Raw genomic sequence first — 14,541 nt, 5'->3', positions numbered from 1 at the left:
GGCGCTCCAGGATTGGCTGCTTTACGAACGCCAGGAATAGCATGTCAGCTGGCATTACGTCATTTATTTTAGATTTCCAAACTGCATTTTTTTCCTAAATATGTTGGATTTTCTCCACAAACATTGGATTTACTTTCCACAAAAATACCAGTGAATACTGAACTGGGAATAAACGGCGGATGTAGACAGAAAAACTCAAGATTTTAAAACCTTTCATCACCTTCCTGAGATTTAAAGTTAATTAGTTTGAAAAACTGCAGATTAAATCAGTTAATGCACTGATTCCCCTCCCCTACCTGCTGCTGGGCAAAGCCTGCCTGAAAGAAAACGTCTTCTTCTTTTTCTTCTCTCACAAAAAGGACAATTTATTCTGTTTATTTAGTAAAGTGAGTATTAAACTGAAAGCAACATTTTAATGCATCATAAAGATGAAATGTGAAGGTTTTCTGCACCAGCTCATTGTTACCACATTCTGTGTAAAACAGGAAGAGATTTTAACGCATCACAAGAATCTGAGCTCCATGAAGATGCTCTTCAGATTACATCATTGCTATTTTACAAATCTGCTTTAGATCAGTCTCTCGTATCTCCACTTTTATTTCTTCTGACTCCAGTATTTAGCAACAAAGTGAAAGATTAAAACTGAACTGTAACACTTGTGTCAGATGTTTTCTGCTCAGTGTTCAAGCTTYATCGCTCTTGTGTCAATCTGTTATTAATTGTTCGGCAWCTGAGTTGTTTTTTTTTTCTTTAGGGGCGAGTTGTTGTGAAAACCGTTTGATCAGCCGCTGTAAGCTAAGCTCCAATTTCCAGCCATTTTATCAGAAACATGCTGGAAAWTAATTGGCTAAATGTTAAAATATTTCCAACAGATGTTTGTCTGAGTGAAACGGGTCTTACAAGTTACAGATGAGTCTTTTGGTTTGTTGGAAGCTGGTAACTGACTAAATAATAAGAAGCTTTAAATCCAAGTATTTTATGTTTTTATCRCAAGGATATAAGAAAATAAGCCGCTCTGAATTTCAGAGATCAATTAAAGTAAAATTGTGATCAGAAATGTWAAATTTTCTTATAAAATAAAACCTTTTGCAAATTCTTTTTAATTATTTTCTCCTGGGTAGAYGTAAACTATAAAATACAGCTGGAAATTTCTCAACCTTGACCTCTGACCTCCTCCGGAGAGAGCAGAAAGGAGACCAATGACGAGGGCGATGTGAAATCTGCTGCGTTGGTCTTCAGCGTGTTGCAGCGCAGCTCCAACTCAACACTAAGACAAACATCTGGAAGTGTTAAAACCCTGATGACTCCTGCAGAATCCCTCTGCAGCCAATCACAGCCCCACTTCCTGGAAGCTCCCGGCCAATCGGGGGAGCCATCCGGAGCTGATGGGCGGTCCAGTTAGAGTTTCAGAGGCTGGGAAAATAGAGGAAAAGCAGACACAAGCCTGACGGGATTAACTTTCARCTTTTCAAATCGCAAAACRAGAAGAAAACTAAGAAGTAAAAAACACTTTTTAGAGTTTAAAGTTTAGTTTTTTTAGATTCTTAGAGAAATCAAGCTGACCTGGTTTACAGTTTGGACTGTGAAGAAAAGCAGTGGAAATGAGGTAGGMAATGGAAACGTTCACATCCAGAAAGGAAAATCTTTTCCTCTCTGCTTTTTAATCATTAAATTTAAAAAACTTGAGACYAAGTTTGAGTTAACAGTTCAACACGTATCTAAAGTGATGCTTTGCTACAAGACTAAATAGAAAACTGCTTCATTTGAGTAGCATATTCTACATTTTAATGTTGGAACTTTACGTAAAATACAGTGAAATGTTGAGTGACATTCTCCACCTTAATGAATGTCTTTGYTCTCCATCTCATTTGAGAAATAAAAATGCAAATTATGGYGAAAACAGATGAGAAAGAATTGGTTTAAGGAGGGAAGAAGGTGGCGTCCATGTTGAAGCTGGAGCCATGAGTGGGCAGATAAAAGCAATGATTCATCTGGTGGAAAAMAAAGTTTAGATGAGCTCATCACTTTTCTCTGTAGCTGCAAAGCAACCAGACTGAATAACGACACATTTAACATTCCTGGATAACATGTTGTTCAAGCTCAGATTAGAAAACAGCGAAAAACGGCAAGAAATGTTGGGTATGCAGAGCAACAAGCCGACTCTGTTGAAGTTTATTTTGGTGAGAAACTATCCAGAATCGCATAGTTCAAAGGTCAGATCTGGRTTTTTCTTCCACTGCTTTCCCCAAATCAAAATATTTATGCTTAGAGATGCATTAAGTGACCAGATTGGTACCATTTTCCCCTTTAGCAGATATTCAGAACATAAACAGTCTGTGCTCTTTATCCAAGAGCCAACACATCAGACTACCACTCTTCAGTGTGGAAGCTGCTACTGAGTCGAGAACCTGAAAGTTTTCTGATGTTTTTTGTTGTTTTCTTTAAAGCTCGGACTTCAACTCATTAAGTTTGATTTATTACTTGCATAGATTTTATTGTGTAATTTTTTTAAAAAGCAATTAATCATCTTTTATTTTACATTCAGTGGTTTTATTTACATGTTTCTGGTACGCCCGTAAATCTGACGCACGAGTGTAATCAGCAAACAGTCCTTCTGTAAAAAGTTTTTAATTTTATTTAAAAATGTACTTAAAGAATTGTGTTTTTCATTGTTGAATATTTTATTCAAATTTCCATTAATACTTTGTAGATTTACTGACTGTATTCCTAAATTTATGATCAACTGATTGTATCTTTTTATAAATTATTTTGCCTCGTCCTGCACTGTTACCTTTGTTGTTGAGCTCAAATATTTAGCAGCAAAAAGGAATTTTGAATGGAAAATATTGCTTCTTTTATCAATATGGTTTTGTASCAGTAAAATGCTGGTATGTATCAATTTTATTGATTAAGTTGAACYTTTTAGAAAAGAAAGTTAGAAAAAATGTAAAATTGTATCTGATATGAAAAAAAAGCCAAACTTTATTTTATTAGGAGTTATTGCAACATTCACCAGGATATTGAGATTATACATTTTTCTAAAATTGTGAAACTCATTTAGCTGCTAATCGTTTCAGTTTCTAGAATTAATAAAGTAAGTGTTGCTTTGTGTTTCTCCTCAGGTCGGCCTGACAGACGTAAGCCGGAGCATCGCCACAGGTACGAGGTTTCTCTCCTGTCRGGTTGAGTCTCTGCCAACAGGAAGTGTGTTTTATTCCTCCCACTTGTAGAAAACCGCCTGATCCATGCAGCGATACCGTTTGACACTGAATCTTTTTGATCATCTCAAATGAACGTTTGGATCAAGAAGAACTAAAGTAACATTTTATTTGAAGAGGTGTGCATAAGACTGACATGATGACACTGAAGGAGCCTTCATGAATGTTTACAGCTGTTGTCATGAAGTGTCATTTGGCAAATAATGACACTTTTAAAGCAAAGCTCTGCATCCCCAGAACCAAACATGGAGAAGCAGCATTCAGCTTCTATGCACCACAAATCTAGAGCAAGCTTCCAGAAAACTGCAAAACAGCCGAAACACYGAGTTCCTTTAAATCTGGACTAAAACCCAGCAGTTTAGAGCTGATTTTGAAACATAATCAATGAAACATTAATCAACAATCTGATGTGTAACAATCACACTTGACAAAATCTAAATGTCTTAATGGTTAACTGTGCAATCTGACTTTGTATTTTYGTGTTTTTATGATTCCTTGTTGCTGAAATGTGCTCTAAAAATAAACTTCCTTCAGAGTTGACTCTTTTAATTAAAGTTTTAATGGAACTTTACATTAAAAATGTCATTATTTACCAAACGACACTTCATCATAACAGTTGTAAGCATTCATAAAGACTCCTTCATRTTTACGACGGCGTCATCATGTCAGTCTTATRCACMTCCCTTCAAATAAAGAGTTACCAAAACCTGTTCCAATGTGCAGAGGTTAAAGTCGTCCTGCTGTTTTTCTGCAGATCAGTCGTTTCTCCTGTTTCTTTGCAGGATTCCAAGTTTAACTTCCCTCCCATTTGGTCTCTGCTTCTTACACACTGCTAAAAGTATTTAGTCTGTTGCCTGGTTGGCATGGCGACCTGTAAATGTCCCTGGGTTAAAGGAGCCAGTGTGTGTTTATTCAATAAAAAACAGGGGAACTTGATCCGTCAGGTTTTGAATAATTTAATTGGTTTTACGTGTTAATTAAGTTACCTACTTTTTATTAGGCTTGGGCTGCAGTAATTACTTTAAGCAGCTGACCTTCAGCAAAACGCGTTTAAAACTGCAAAACAAAGGCGGCTTTGAGTGCAGAAGTGAACCAGTGTAAAATTAAACCCCACAGAGGATGAGTCACAGCCTTAAACTGCATCGTAAAGCAATTAGAAATGACTTTTCCCTCCTGTAAAACCGAACCTTCAGAACATTCAGAAATGAGAGCCTTAATTTATAGACAAGTGRCGAAGCATCAAATGGTAAATGTGCTTAACGGAGCGTTTTCTGTTCGTTTAATTGGTGTGAATGTCGGGATTCTGCTTTATATCGGATGCCAAGCAATAGACTGTATTCCAGTTTTTAATTTAAGAGTAATCTTAATGTAACCCCACTGTTAAAAAATGTTTAAGAAGTTGCTAATAGACTCTGGTCTGCTTTACTGTTTGTTATTCACACGCACACACACACACACACACACACACACCCACACACACACACACACACACACGCCTATAGACATGATGTAATGGAGGGAAAAGCTTTAAAACTGTTTGCCAGTATCAACACTTAAATTAAGTACGAAAACCCACAGAAATAAACAGTTAATACAGCGTCAGTCATTTACTGTAATCACTTAATTCTAATTAGAGATGCAAGTTATCAATTAATGAGTTAATTGATCGACTAACAACTCCAGTTCTTAAAATCTAGTCGGCCCTCCATCTTTCAATAACTTTAAATTTGTACGTCATTATATATGTGAACTTTTTTTTCATTTGTGTTAAATAAATAAAATGATAGATTTTTCTCAAATTATTAAACTTTTAGATTCCTCAAAATCAACCATGATTATTGGCATCGTGTCTTTTTATATCTTGTTACAATTTCTCTGTCATTTGTTCTTGAGTGGATGTTATTAGTTAATCAAACGGAATGTTTGATCTAATAAACTATTGTTAGTTGATCAATTATTCGCATCCTGATCTATACATTGTTTTATTTCTCATTGTATAACTTGAGCAGTAATTTTTTATTTTATTTTAAATTTTGTAAAGAAGAACACAAAGTGAACTGCTTCGTTTCCATTGGTGTAAATGAGTTTGTCTTTGTTAATGGGGAAACTCTTGGGAAAAGACAAAAGAACAGAGTTAAAGGTCCAGGAACATCTGTTGTCTGACTGTTTTTATTCAGCTTCACAATATTTACCTTTAAAAACCAACAACTTTGGCTCAGTTTAAACCTKTTTGATTTTAGCGTCCAGGTAAACTTTACGCTCTGTGTTCATGTTAATGTTTATTATAATATTTAATCCATCCTTATTGGTTGATTTGTTTCAAAACATTAAAGAATGACTATTTTTTTTTTTTTTTTCTAGCATTCGTTATGGGTAATAACTGGTTTAAATTCTAAGTACTGGAGAATTGGATATCAGGATAATTTGCCTCTAAAAGTAAYAAAAAGCTTTTTAACAGAAAGATGGAGAATGAGGTGAAATAACGTTGTTTCCTGTGTTGTTTTCTGCAGCCAGGGTCCTCTCTCGTCCATCAGAGCTGTCATCAAGAGAAGTAAGTGACAAACTTTATGACCATTTCCTGTGAAGCAGGAACACAAACCGTGAAGCCAAAGTAGGTCAAGTTTAACTTTGATTAGAAGTGAAACTGTTTGACTTTTTGTGGGTAATAAATTGTTTATGTTCWGATTTGACTTTCAAATTCTGTCTTTTGTTTTCTTGTCAGTTAATTAAGTCAAGTCAATWAAAAAAAATACAAAAGAGGTATTATTTTTATTCCAGACGAAAATGAAAGACTTACTTGACTTTACTAACTATTTGTCTGAACCTTTGAAGTTGAGTTAATCAATGTATAATTATTTGCATGGTGGATGTTTATAAGCCATAAACAGTGATTCAGTTACGGAAGCAGAATCAATGAGATWTATCAGTATTTGAYCTGGTCAGAGCTGACCAGGTTATAGGTTACAGAAATTCAACCTCCACACCAGAAATTCAAACTAAAGCAAACTTTCCATTTAATCTGACTACATAGTTGCTTAACTTTTAGTTAATCAGAAAAAATGTTGCCTTTAATGATGGAAAACATCCAGTTTGACCTTTTCAGGTGTATTGAAACCCAGCCTGGCTCAGAGTTTTAAACGTAACGACTTCCCACCATTTGCTTCCCTCATGTTGCTCTAAAAAATGTCTCGCAGGTTTCTAGTATCCTAAATAACCCACATGTTCTGCTTCTGCAAATCTGAAGCTTTTCCAAGTGAGTCAGGTCAACGTTTTGATGCTGGAATGCTATAAATATCTTAGACATCTGGTTTCATATTCTGGTTTCTTAAAATGCAGCTGTTTGGGCCTAAATAAAACGGATCTCGTCTGAGTTATAAATCCCAACATAAAGAGATGACAGAAGAAGGAAAAAGCTCTGATTTCTGCTTGAAGCTTGGTCCAATTTAAAACAACTACGTCAGTTTTGTTTATATGCCACTTTTTGCCAAAAAGACTGGATAAGAATCATAAAGACTAAAACACATAAAAACAAGAGAAAAGAATAGAAGTTGGTTATCAGTTTTAAATTGATGCAATGGGTTTCTTTTTAAGCTCATTTGAATAACTAACTGAGCTTATTGTTCTGTAGTGTGTGATTGGATTGAAATTATTTAATTTAAAGTGGATCTCAACAACATTTACTTTATGTTTTGAAGAGTTTCTTAAAATAATCATTGTTCAGTAAGATGAAATATTGTCGAAAACATCTTAAACCATCAAATCCAACTTCTGGTTATGTTTACAAACCATTTGAGACGTTTTTCTACTAACATTAGATTTTCTGGTGATGGTATTAAAGGCGTTGGTTCATGCTTTGAAACGTTGCTCAGGTTCACCATAATAATAATAATATGGGGTTTATCTTTCTTGAATAATTTATATTAAGCTTTCAGCTTTATTGTTGCTTTATTTTTAACTGTGTTTTAAATCTCTCATCAGCTTCGAGGTCCACGACTGTCTCAGAGACGCACAGAGACAGAGAACGAGACAGAGACAGAGACAGGAGGTAAAACTCCTGGATAATTATTATTTATTTCAGCTGAAATAAATGCAGTAAAGCCAGTGGGCAGCAGGAGTAAATTATAAGACATTTCTGCCTTTTTTACTGGTCAGACAGACACAAAACATTAATTACTGTCACTTATTATTATTTGTTAAATATGATCAGTTTTTCAGTCTCTACATTTTCCTAAACTACTTTTAGTAGTTATATAATTTAGGATAAATTCAACTATATCCAGACGAACCTCATCTCTGAAGCGCCACCCCATTAAAAACGTGATGGAGCCTGAAGAGAAATAAAAACATGTAGAAAGTTTCAAGTATTAAAATTACGATGAAATATCAGAGCCAGTTGGAAAAAAATTTATTACAAGAATAAAGTCAAAGTATTCAGAGAAAAAAGAATTAAGTCATATTATGAGGATAAAGTTGTACAACAGTATTTCAAAGTATGAATAAGTCATAATAACACCAAAAAAGTTGAATTAATAGAAAAAGTCATTATCAGAATGAAGTAGTAATTTTATATCTCCTCCACAAAAAATACATTAAAATGAGGAATGTTGAGCCTCTTGAAGACTTTATTCTACTAATAATATGACTTTATTTTTGTATTTTAAATACTTTAGTTTGGCTGTGATATTCTGTCATAGAAAATATTTTAGAAGCTTTATACCAGAACATGATTCAGTTTGGTTTTTAAATTTTTTTATATACAGTAAAACAGTTTTAACCTAAAAATATTCACTCCACAATCTGTTTAGACATGTCGTTGTCCAGAAATAGTTTATCTTTCAGTGTCATTTGAGATAAAAATATTAATTATAAGAAAGGATCTATTTTTTCTTATTGATAACTTTGACTGATCTTTATTAAGACAAACTATTTTCACTGCTTGAATAGAAAAACACATAATTGAATTAATCATCTGAAGCCATTTTTACAAACTGACTCCTTGTTCTTTTTATAAACTAACAGATTTGATTTGTGCATCCCTGCCACATCGCTCTCTTTATGACTTCCTGTTGTTTGTCGGTTGCTAGGCGACCGGAGATCACCATCTTGGCAGCAGAGCCGCTGCCCTCCACATCCTGGTTTCCTGGAGCCGTTGGAGGGATTCCTCCACCTCCTCCTCCGCCTGCGCAGATCTGGGGACCCACGATCGCTCCGACGATTCAGGTGAGGTTTGGATGATAAACGACAACTTTAGAGTCCATTTCTACGACATGGAGGGAGATTTAGCAGCAAACACGCTACTGTCATTTACTTGTGTGTTTAAATTACATCCATTCTTGGTGTTCTGTGTTTTAACTGCTTGCCAACCTAAATTTGAAGTAGGCGTGGGCATTTATCATTTATGATGATAAATTTCTAAGCATTAGAATGCTGATCTGTCCCTATTGTTCATAGTTTTAGTTTCATTATTTTCTCTGCCGTTTGTCAAAGAGGGCATCAATAAATAAATAATAAATTACAAAATGTGACTAAATGTGGTTAGTGAGTTTCTAAATGTAACGTCGTAAATGTCCAGTCACTGCGCCTGACCTAGTAACCCTACAGAAGCCCCACCTGTTACCTAGCAACCGCAGCACAGTTACGCCTGCTACCTAGCAACCCAAACTGAGCTCCAGCGTGTGTGGTCAGCTGGTTTTACCGCCGTATGCGCTTTACAACGGCTGCTGGAAGTGACGAATATTTTGATGTCGACTTAACATCCAGAAACCACTTCCTGCATTCTTGTTGGTTATGCTTTTCAAAGGTGTCCGGTTGTATTATTCTGGATCTGTTTGCAGCCATTTTCACGTGTGAGCGTAAACGTTAAGTTGGGGGGCGTGGCCAGGAGCACCTTATTTGGATTTAAAGTGACAAGACGCCCTAAAACAGTTCAAAATAGGCTGAACTGACCAGAATAAAATTTCATTATCTAAGCTGATTTTGTGTAAAAATGTGATAAACGTGTTTTGTGTAGACCACAGATCTGTCCCAACCTGTTCATGGAAGTGTCATAGGTCACCTCTAACCCTTGTTTGCTTCTATAGCCGCCTCCTTCCTATGAGGAGGTGATCAGAGAGAAAACACAGGAGCAGGTTCTCCATCCTCCTGCCCCCTCCTCTTCCTCCTCACCTTCGGTTTGCAGAACCACCATCGCCACACAGACCGACCCAGGACCCGCCGCCGACCCTCAGGAGACTCGCGGTAAACCAGGAAGCTGATTGGAGGGAGTTCTAGATTTGAATGTTTACTATTAAAAGGAGTGTTTTCTGTTCTCAGATAGAAGATCAACGAGGCCCCCCCGGCCGCCTCCTCCTTCCTGCACTTCCAGACCTCCGAATGCTGCTGATGTCATCATCACCTCCAGCCAATCAACTGTTAGCTCTTCTGAGGCGGACAGCGTAGAGACCAACACACATCCTGAGCCTCTAACACACACCTCCACACACACGCAATGCTCTGACTTCCTCAGTGACCAGCAGTTACCTTCGGCGTCAGCATTGCCTGACCCATCCCCAGATGTGCCCTTGGAGCGCCCCAGGCCACGCCCACGCACAAGGCTAGCTCGCCAGCCAGTTAGCGACGAGGTTAAAGTTCAGACTTTGGTGAAGCTGCGTGAGGACGGTTTGGCAACGTTAGCGGCGCGTACAGCAAGCGACGCCACCAACCCAGAGGGGAGCAACGGGAAGTACCTGCAGGAGCTGCTGGAGGCGTTCAGCTCCGACGACTGGGGCTTCCCTGATCACTGCAGCGACGACAGCGAGCGCAGCCAATCAGAGAGCGAGGACGGAGAGGAGGAAGAGGACATGGCGACTCTGAGAGCGAGGATACAAGCGTTCGAGCAGCAGGTCGCTGACGAGAGCTGTGGAGACTTAAATACGGGGAATGTTGAGGGTTTCGTTGTCACAAAAAGACCAGAGCCTCGACCTCGGCCTCGTCTCCAGGGGCAACCGGCCAAATCAACCCCACCTGTCATCGCTCCAAAGCCCAAAAGCTTTTCACCTTCCCCCAAGCCCTCCAGCAAGGTATTCTGGGAAGACGAAGGTGTTGCTGTGGAATCAGGCAGYGTAGAAACGGCAGAGTCAAACCCTGAAGCTCCGTCTTCTGCAGAAGCATCAAAATCTGATCCAGGGTCAGACAYCAAACCTTCCCAAACCCCTGAAAAACCCGCCACAACTCCAAAACCACAGACTGTTACAGAACCGCTCCCATCCWGCGCCCCAGTCCCGGCGCCCCGRCCGCCTCCACCCAAACTCACGTCCTCCATCAGCAGCGACTCCTTCCCCCTGAACACAGGACCCCCAAAGAGGCCTCCGGTCGCCCCCAGAGCCAGCCTGGGCGCGCCGCCGCAGAGTGGAGGCGAAGCTACGCAGAACACTGTGACCCAAACAGGTGAGCTTTAGTCAGGTTACATCKCCACTCTGAACAACTTTTAACCAATTGAGAGTTGGGACTTAATTACAATTTTAATTAAAGTTAATTGCATGGTCTTTATTTAATTCTTTCAAAGCTTCTTTAAAGTTTGTTGTTATTTTTACCTGATCATTTTCTAAGACCAATGTTTTCTTCTGTCTTCTCAACCCTTCAGGCATTTAAAAATGCAAACAAACCTGAATAATAAAGCAGAAAATCTTCTAGTTTTATCAACAACTACACGTTTTTGCTCATTTCCTTAGGATCTCAGTCAGGTGTTTTCATGATGACACTTGACCTCTTTGACACTCGATGAACAATCTGTGGTTTTCTCACTGAAACCTCTGTTTAGTCAGGAGAGTCATTACATTTTTATTGAATCTGAATGATCCAGTGTTTCTGCATCGCTGCTAATATTTTCAGCTAACGCTTCAGGTTTGTGTGTTGACTTTTCTTATTTCTTTTTTCCATTTCTTTTGCCCAGCAGCCTTAGTGGATGAGCTCTAAAAATTACATGATTAACTTGATGTGGTTGTGAAAACTCTTCATGTCTGTTAGCAGATATTTGCTAAATTGCCTCTGGTAACTTTCCAAATATTTGCTAGAAGGAAGTGTTCTTCTTCCTGTTTACGCTGCCAGATAGCCTGAATTAGCAGCAGCTGCTGATAAGGAAGTTAAGTTATTGACTCCACAATGGCCTGCAAATGAGCTTCATATGAGATCATTATCACCACCACRGTTTACTCTGAAGTTGCTACACAGTGGTAAAAAATGTATTTCCTTAACTTTAGACCAGGGATCCCCAAACTTTTTCCTGTGAGGGCCACATAACCTTTCCCTTCTCTGGTGGGGGGCCGGAGTCAGTTAATGACCTGCACTGCCGGAAATTGTTGACAGGAGGGGAGAAGGGGGGGGGTGTTTCTTGATTGATTTTTACCCAGAAAGCACATGGGTAAATACCGTTAGTGAAACGGTCACTGGGACTGACTAGTATATATTTCATTGAGGGAAACCTGGAATGCGGCGTTCATCTGCTCTACCGCTAGCAAACAACCGTACTGATTAAATAATATAAAAGTCAAGCAGTTCCCTAAAAGCACCCACAGTTTACAGGACACACTTCCTGCTACAGAGCCCCCTGGTGGCTGAAGAAAAATCCACATTTAAACCGGAAAATACAATATATGAAAAAAAATCTGAATGCTCTCTGGTATTGTTCAGGGGGCCGGACCAAATGTGGCCGTARCTTGGGGACCACTGCTTTAGACKATAATGGTGTTTTAAAAAATTAGCATTAGTCTCCCAAGTTCTRGTTTTCTTTCTAAACTGGACATTTAATCAGAGGTCAGCAGAGCAAATAAAACTAAATAATAAAGCTCCTCTATTAGAGATCTTTACAACAATTACCAAATAAACAAAATGACCAGTATCATTGATGCTAACACATTAGCATCACATTTCTTGCTTCTTCTTCCCTGCTGCCTCAGTGTTACTTGATGTCAGGTTTTAGTCCTCGATTGATGTGACTCRTATCAAAAAGCCACATTTGCCATCGTACCGCAGTGACAGGCTGCTGCATCCTGGGTGCACAGAGGARCGTCATCGCATGTCCTTCCTCCCAGACTCAGTTACTATTACTACAAAGTCAATATGTGTTTACATCCCTCCTGGTATTTGCATAATAATCTACTCTGGTTTACTTATTTTTCTTTAACATTTCTGCAATTATTGAACAGCAAGATAAACCTGAACTAAAATCATAAAATAAAAATATTTATCTATATCCTATACAAGAATGTATAAATGTCTTCTGTCTTCCTAACTCAAGGGAAACTAATTTTATTGTCGACTTCATGCYCTACAATGTTGTTTTTGTTTCTCCTGGTTTCAGTCCAGACAAGGAGAACCTTTATTTATCTATGGGTGATAATGGAGGGCTTGTTTTTTTTCAAACTCAACAGTCAGAAATTATAAACAGTTTGCAGGACATTATTAAAGAAAGCAGTAAAATATCTGGCATTCCTCTTTGACAGTCTTATTGACCTCTATAACAAAAGCTACGACGCTACGGGTCGAGTTTGAACCGTCAAGATGAGAGAATAATGTTCTGTAGAACCGATAGACAGACACAGTCTGGAAGCAGACTTTGTCTTGTCTGTGCTTGAAVATTGTTAATGAGRCTGTTGTTGTTTTTTATGTGCGGACCTGCTGAGTGTGCAGCAACTTGCCCTTCAAGGACAGTAAAGTTTAACCAAACTTTACTAGTGAGGTTGCACAGAGTGTGATGTGGTTGGAGTCGGTCTTCGGTGAGCTGCTTACCGTATTGTTGCTGATAAATGCTGGTTTGRTCTAATTCTCTTTCTCTCTCTCGTCACTACAGCTGAGTAAGAAACGTTAATATTTCCAGTTAGCAGTCTTTATGGATTGCTGTCAGTTGTCTTTGTTTTGTTTTAGTTGCATCAGAGAGACAATCTGGAGGAAGAAACCATCTCTGTGGCAACAGTTAAATTTTTTCCCCCACAAATAGCACACTGTAGCACTAACTTAAAGGTAAAAGCTTAAGCAGTTTGTGTCCAGGATGTGTGTGATCTGCAGAGATGTTAGCTAGATCTAACATCTCTGCAGATCTTCTGGTGAATCCTTGTATCCTGATGCTGATGTTGATATCAGAGTTGGGACAAAGCAGTGATGAAAGTAGTACAAAATGCCAGTGCAGCAGCTGGTTACCATGGAGACCAAACTGAGGCAGGTGAAGAGGCATTGGTGAATAGAGAGTCACTGATTTATTTTTGTGACCGTGTTTCTTCCCTCCCAGCWGCTGTTTGAACTTGACGATGCTTAATTGATATTATCCACAGAAGACAAATGCAAAGTCACTTTATTATACTTAAAATAATAATATTAATAAAATAAGTTACTTATAATAAATTTCTGTACCTAAAGATTTTCTGGCAAACTGTTGTAAGCTGTTTTTTATTTGGAAAATTAAAAATTCACAAAATGTTTGATTTTTTTAACTTAAAATTACCAAGAATATAAGTGAACACATTAAAAGTARATGTATCTTAATAATCAGGGTCCTAATGAACAGTTAAAGCAAGTAAAAAAAGATGCCGTTAAAGTAATCCCAAATCACCTTATTTTCTGTTGGTAAACTGTTTAAATATGTTGTTTATTTAAGTTATTTAATTAACCTAAATATTAGTTAATATATTTAGGTTTTTTACTCTCCATTTACCACTAGCAGGTCCTGTGGAACCGTCCTAAACCCTATTTAGGGTCTATAGAACCTAGTGAACAGCTAATRTATCAGCAAAACCAACAGTTGTYTTTTGGGGATTAGTTACACTTTAAATGATTTTCCATGTTGTGTTTATTTCCTTTTTCTGTGAAAGGAGGAAGTATCCGTTCCACCGTCAAGCCAGCAGCACCGACTTCCCCTCGCAGAGCCAGCGGTAAGACTACAGGCCCTGCTGTGTGTCCGAGTTTCTTCGGCACTGATCTGGATGTAGCTGCGGCACAATGGGGCGTTTGAGAGCTTAGAGACACAAATGCAGCTCATTTGTTTTGTGGCAGAAACATGCAAACATGTGGAGTGGTTTTATGTGCTAAGTGTTTGTATGTAACTATGTGCTTGGGTCCAGCTCAAAGAGGGAGGCCTGTGTGATGCAATCTAAACTTTGTGGGAGGAGAATGGGATGATTGTGTGAGAAGAAACAAGCTCCCACTGTTGTTGTGTGTAGGAGTCTTGGTGTGTGTTGCCTTCAGCAGTTTGATTGGCTCTTTAAGTTAGGCTGTCAACCAATAGATGCAGACGGTTGGGGGCTTTTTGTTGATGCCTCGTGGTAGAAATAAAACCACATCAGTACTTCTTATA

At 38.3% G+C, this 14,541-nt stretch overlaps 1 protein-coding gene across 3 annotated transcripts in view; it reads left to right on the top strand.

Annotated features, from left to right (window-relative positions):
• The window catches only part of LOC103480823 (SH3 domain-containing protein 19-like), a 28,615-nt gene that overhangs the window by 6,629 nt on the left and 7,445 nt on the right, over positions 1–14,541 (top strand). For 2 of the 3 annotated variants that reach the window (XR_536184.2, XM_008436007.2), the window contains exons 2-8: positions 3,123–3,159; positions 5,729–5,769; positions 7,197–7,263; positions 8,303–8,438; positions 9,299–9,455; positions 9,531–10,643; positions 14,054–14,119. Coding sequence is in view for 2 of the 3 variants with exons in the window: in XM_008436007.2 (XP_008434229.1) it covers positions 3,123–3,159; positions 5,729–5,769; positions 7,197–7,263; positions 8,303–8,438; positions 9,299–9,455; positions 9,531–10,643; positions 14,054–14,119 (1,617 nt within the window). In the remaining variant the exon portion in view is untranslated. The remainder of the gene's footprint in view (positions 1–3,122; positions 3,160–5,728; positions 5,770–7,196; positions 7,264–8,302; positions 8,439–9,298; positions 9,456–9,530; positions 10,644–14,053; positions 14,120–14,541) is intronic. The other variant, XM_008436008.2, reaches the window with a different exon arrangement.

The sequence above is a fragment of the Poecilia reticulata genome, linkage group LG18 (genome assembly GCF_000633615.1).
Source record: "Poecilia reticulata strain Guanapo linkage group LG18, Guppy_female_1.0+MT, whole genome shotgun sequence".
In the NCBI taxonomy this organism is placed as follows: domain Eukaryota; kingdom Metazoa; phylum Chordata; class Actinopteri; order Cyprinodontiformes; family Poeciliidae; genus Poecilia; species Poecilia reticulata.
This window is presented reverse-complemented; position numbering and strand designations above follow the sequence as displayed.